At 40.3% G+C, this 4,910-nt stretch overlaps 1 protein-coding gene across 6 annotated transcripts in view; it reads left to right on the top strand.

Moving 5' to 3' along the window:
* Nucleotides 1-201: 201 nt before the first annotated feature.
* The window catches only part of rasgrf2a (Ras protein-specific guanine nucleotide-releasing factor 2a), a 40,285-nt gene continuing 35,576 nt past the window's right edge, over nucleotides 202-4,910 (top strand). For 3 of the 6 annotated variants that reach the window (XM_008423272.2, XM_017307963.1, XM_008423269.2), the window contains exon 1: nucleotides 203-1,041. In XM_008423272.2, the coding sequence (XP_008421494.1) occupies nucleotides 763-1,041 (279 nt within the window). In that variant the 5' untranslated portion in view covers nucleotides 203-762. Of the gene's footprint in view, nucleotides 1,042-4,910 lie in introns of all 6 variants that reach the window. The other 3 variants (XM_008423273.2, XM_008423270.2, XM_008423271.2) reach the window with 2 other exon arrangements.

The raw sequence follows: 4,910 nt of genomic DNA, 5'->3' as shown, positions 1-4,910 counted from the left end.
GACAATAATAATAATATTAATAATAAAAACATAAATTAAATATAAATACAGGTTCCATCTGACAACGGACCCTGACTGAGAGAATCAGCAGCATCCGAGTGGGATGCAGCCATCACTGAAACACCTGCGCCTCCCCACTTCCAACGTCTCTGCTTCGCTTTCACCGCTCACGCGCTCCAGTGCTCCTGCGCTCTCGGATCGACAGCGGGGCTCGCGCGCTGCACTCCCGCGAAGTGATGCGAAGCGGTCAGCCGCGCGCGGAGCGGGGCGGTACCGACCTGTCTCTTTAAGTGCGTGTCAAAGCCGATTACCGCTGATCTCCGTTGTGATTCTGTTTTCACCGTCTGTTCCTCTGACTCCGTTTTCATATTGCTGCCGGTGAGTCAATACTTGTCCTTTTTTGTAGATTATTTTCTCTCTTTTTTTTCTATTTTTTATTATTTATTTTTTTTTTTTACATTTACTTTGGCGAGCTAACCGGCGCAACTCCTCTCTGAAGTTTCATGAGATGCAAACGCAGAGTAAGTGTTGCTGTAGTTAGTGTCTGAGCTGACTCCGAGAGCCCGCATTAGCTGCCGAGCGGCGGACGTTCCAACTTTTTATATCATGGTAAGCCCGGATTACCTTCTCCAACAGACTGAGACATTAACCGCCTTCCCTCTGGCATCAGTCCGCTAAAAATAACCACAGCCGCAGCATATCTGAAGATGAGCCGCGATGTGACGGCCTCTCCTTGAAGTTTAAATAAAGAGCCTTTATAAAATGCAGAAGAGCGTGCGGTACAACGAGGGCCACGCGCTCTATCTGTCGGTGGTCGCGCGAAAAGAGGGCTCGAAACGGGGCTACCTGAGCAAGAAGACCACGGAGAACAGCCGCTGGACTGAGAAGTACTTCGCCCTGTACCAGAACGTGCTCTTCTACTTTGAGAACGACCAGAGCGCGAGACCCTCCGGCATTTACCTACTGGAAGGATGCACGTGCGAGCGGGCACCTGCGCCCAAGGTGTCCGCCATCAGCAAGGAGCCCGTGGAGAAACAGCAGGTGCGTGACAAGCATGCGGGGAATAATTAGATTTGTTTGAAGTTAGCCTCCAGTTTACTGTGATTAGGGTTTTACACAATCAAAGCAGCGCCAAAAATAATCAGTTCACATTATAAAGTGAAAGATAAACGAATATTTTATATGTAAGATTCCATAAATAACGCAATATTTAATGTTTAAATACAACTGTTTTGCCTTCTTTGCCTTAATTGGAAGTATTTAAACCCCATAACATGGAGTCTTTATATTAAGCACATGCAATAATGATGGATAAAAATGGCTGAGTTCCTGACTGAGTTATGAGGCAGTTTCTGTCATTGAAAAATAGACATAAAGGTGTTAAAGGGTCAAAGTGCTGGTGGGAACACAGCACTTTGTACAAGCCTGAAATGTCTCCATGCTGGTGGGAACACCAGCACTTTGACCTGTAATCATTTTAAAGTTACATTGTTTAGTTGCGGTTTGTGCAACCTGCATCAGGAAGTTGACTAGATGAGTTTGACCAAAAGCTTCTTAGAACTCAGTGGTGTTTTTAAACAAGGTGATAATTATTTTTTTTTTTGTTTTTAAACAATTTTCTAGTAATATCTACATATAATTTTCACAACAAATGACACTAATGGTGCAAGGCTTTTTCCAGCCATTTCTTTTTAGTTTTCAGTCTCTTCTTCTTACAGACATTTAATGTCTTTCTTTGCTCTAAAACCTAAACCCAATTTGACACAGCACACATTTCTGAAACTTGATAGAAATCATATTGACTCTCGACAATTTTCATTTACCAGGAGCACTGCAGTGGGGGAAAAAAGGGCTCTTTGCATTTTAGCGGTTATTATCCACTGGATGCATGAAGATATTTTCACCTGATTTCATTGTCAACTTAAACTGTAACAAGAGCTGCAGATTATTAAATCAAACAAATGAAAATTTGAAAACATCTGTTTCGATATTACACGCTTCTCCAGAATCCCCAAAGGGGCGAGAGGCACGCAGCATCCTGGTCTGGTTTCACACAAGCAACCATTCACACACGCCTAAGGGCGACTGAGAGCAGTTAGCCTAATGTGGTTATTTTTGAACGTCCCGTAGAAATAAACCTCACATACAGAGGGAAATATGCAAACTCCATGCAGAAAGGCCTTCCTGCTGCAAGGCAGCGGTGCCAACAACTGCACCATCCTACAACATTCTTTATTACGTTATTATTAAAAACTATGTACATTTTACACTGATAGAGATTTACAGGGGTTGAAAATTGGGTCATAAATACAAAAGATGTTAGTGTGGACTGCAGCTGATATTTTGAAAACAAATCAAGCCAATTTACATTTCATGTTCTAATGTAAACGTACATTTCATGTTCTAATGTAAACGTACATTTCATGTTCTAATGTAAATGTACATTTCATGTTCTGATGTAAACCAGTACAGTGGAGAAAATAAATAGTTGAGACACATGGATTAACATCCTGCTGAACATGCTAGGAAATGTCTGACTTCTGGAATTATAAACAAAGGTTTCTTTACCAAATATTAAGTTCCATTGTTGTATTTTATTAAGTACTTACAGTGGTGTTAAAGATTGTCCCCTTCCTGATTTCTGTTTTTTTGCACAGAAATTCAACTATACCACTATTGGTATGATTAGAAAAGAAGGCTGGTGGGAGTTAACATTGATTTCCTGCTGAAACGCTTCACAGCAGCTGTTTATTATCTTAACAGATACACGACTGGGAAGTTTCTGACGAAACGGAAAAATTATGCGGCATTAGGATTATTGTAGTAGAGGACAATGATAGTTTTTGTTGACCAATTTGTTTGACAAAGCACATAATTTCAAAGACCGCACTAGGCAAGACACTATATATCACCCTAAAAGGTAAACTTGCTAACTGACTAAGCCTTTGTTTAGTTAGTTAGCACCGCTAACTGACTAAACAGTTAGCTCTCATCTCCATCTCTGGCTGATTAGATCAGCCAGAGATGGCTGATTAGATCAGCCATCTCTGCGGATCTAATCAGTAGAGATGGCTGATTAGATCCGTAATTTCCCATTTGCAAATTCACCGGTTATTTTTTTTTTTTACTTTACTTTAGTACTTCTGCTAAGTCTACAATGAAGACAAGCTTGGCTTCTGTTTTAGATCGTTTATATTTTTAGTTTCAGCAGAGCCCATATAGAGTTGATGCCACTTTTAAAACCATGTTCTGTCAAAACATAGACTTTAAACCTCTGCTTTAGGATTCTGCAGCGGTCTGCGTTACAGTGATGTCCTGATGTGAAGCACATCCAGACTAATGGTGACCAGCTTACTGACAGAGCTTTGTTTGATCTCTGCCTAATGAGGCACCTTGTCAGCAGGCTCAGTTTAAGACGGATGTTTTTGATGAAACAACATTAAAGTCAGACAAAAGATCTAAGGACATCAAAGTCTCCTTGTGCAGTTGATTACTCAGCTCTTTTGATGTCCACTCTGCTCTCCATGTTTCTGCTAGCATCTTTATTTATACTGTGTCCTGCTACTTACTTATAATGCTGATTTTCAAGGTTGCGGTCATTATGTTGAAGTTGACATATAGACATATGGATGATCTTGGTGGTAGTCAAAGTCTGGACCTAAATTTGATTTATATGCTTTGTTGGAAACCTAAACTTGTTGTACAAGCCTGAAATGTCTCCACTGTGGTTGAGGTAAAACAATTCTGCAAAAAAGAGTAAGCCAAAATTTCTCTATGGTGTTGAAAACACCTAATTTCACAATTTCGGTGTTTCCATTTAATAAGAAATTCCACGTGAATGAGCTTGTTTACGCAATAACTCCTTAAGAGATACGCCGCACCATCACTCTGTCGTCTTCTTCGTCTTTTCCCCCCATGATTGATGATCACGTGTGTTGATTGTATGATGCAAAGAAAGTGTTTCCATTGCAGTTTTGCGTAAAACACTTATTATGTCAATATGGCCGAAAAACCAACTCATCTTAGGGCAAAAACCTTTTATCAAAAAATTTTTATTAATTTTTTTTCTTAAATTAGTGTTTCCATTAAACAAATTTATTTCCGACATTCCAGTTTCTTAATAATCAACAAATTAGCTTATGCTGCCTTGTGATGGACTTTTCAGAATGTACCCTGACTCACTCAGTGATTGTTGGGGATCCCCACCCATGATCCTACAGTGATATATGTCTTCGTCATATACAGGTCCTTCTCAAAAAATTAGCATATTGTGATAAAGTTCATTATTTTCCATAATGTAATGATAAATATTAAACTGTCATATATTTTAGATTCATTGCACACCAACTGAAATATTTCATGTCTTTTATTGTTTTAATACTGATGATTTTGGCATACAGCTCATTAAAAGCCAAAATTCCTGTCTCAAAATATTAGCACATCATGAAAAGGTTCTCTGAACGAGCAGTTAACCCAATCATCTGAATCAACAAAGTAACTCTAAACTCCTGCAAAAGATTCCTGAGGCTTTTAAAAACTCCCAGCCTGGTTCATTACTCAAAACCGCAATCATGGGTCAATGATGACCTTCTGCTGTCCAGAAGGTCATCATTGACACCCTCAAGCAAGAGGGTAAGATACAGAAAGAAATTTCTGAACGAATAGGCTTTTCCCAGAGTGCTGTATCAAGGTACCTCAGTGGGAAGGAAAAAGTGTGGCAGAAAACGCTGCACAACGAGAAGAGGTGACCGGACCTCTGAGGAAGATGGTGGAGAAGGGCCAATTCCAGACCTTGGGGGACCTGCGGAAGCAGAGGACTGAGTCTAGAGTAGAAACATCCAGAGCCACCGTGCACAGGCATGTGCAGGAAATGGGCTACAGGTGCTGCATTCCCCAGGTCAAAGGTCAAG

The sequence above is a fragment of the Poecilia reticulata genome, linkage group LG12 (assembly GCF_000633615.1).
Source record: "Poecilia reticulata strain Guanapo linkage group LG12, Guppy_female_1.0+MT, whole genome shotgun sequence".
Classification (NCBI taxonomy): Eukaryota; Metazoa; Chordata; class Actinopteri; order Cyprinodontiformes; family Poeciliidae; genus Poecilia; species Poecilia reticulata.
Note: the sequence above shows the minus strand (reverse complement) of the source record. Positions and strands in the feature narration are given on the sequence as shown.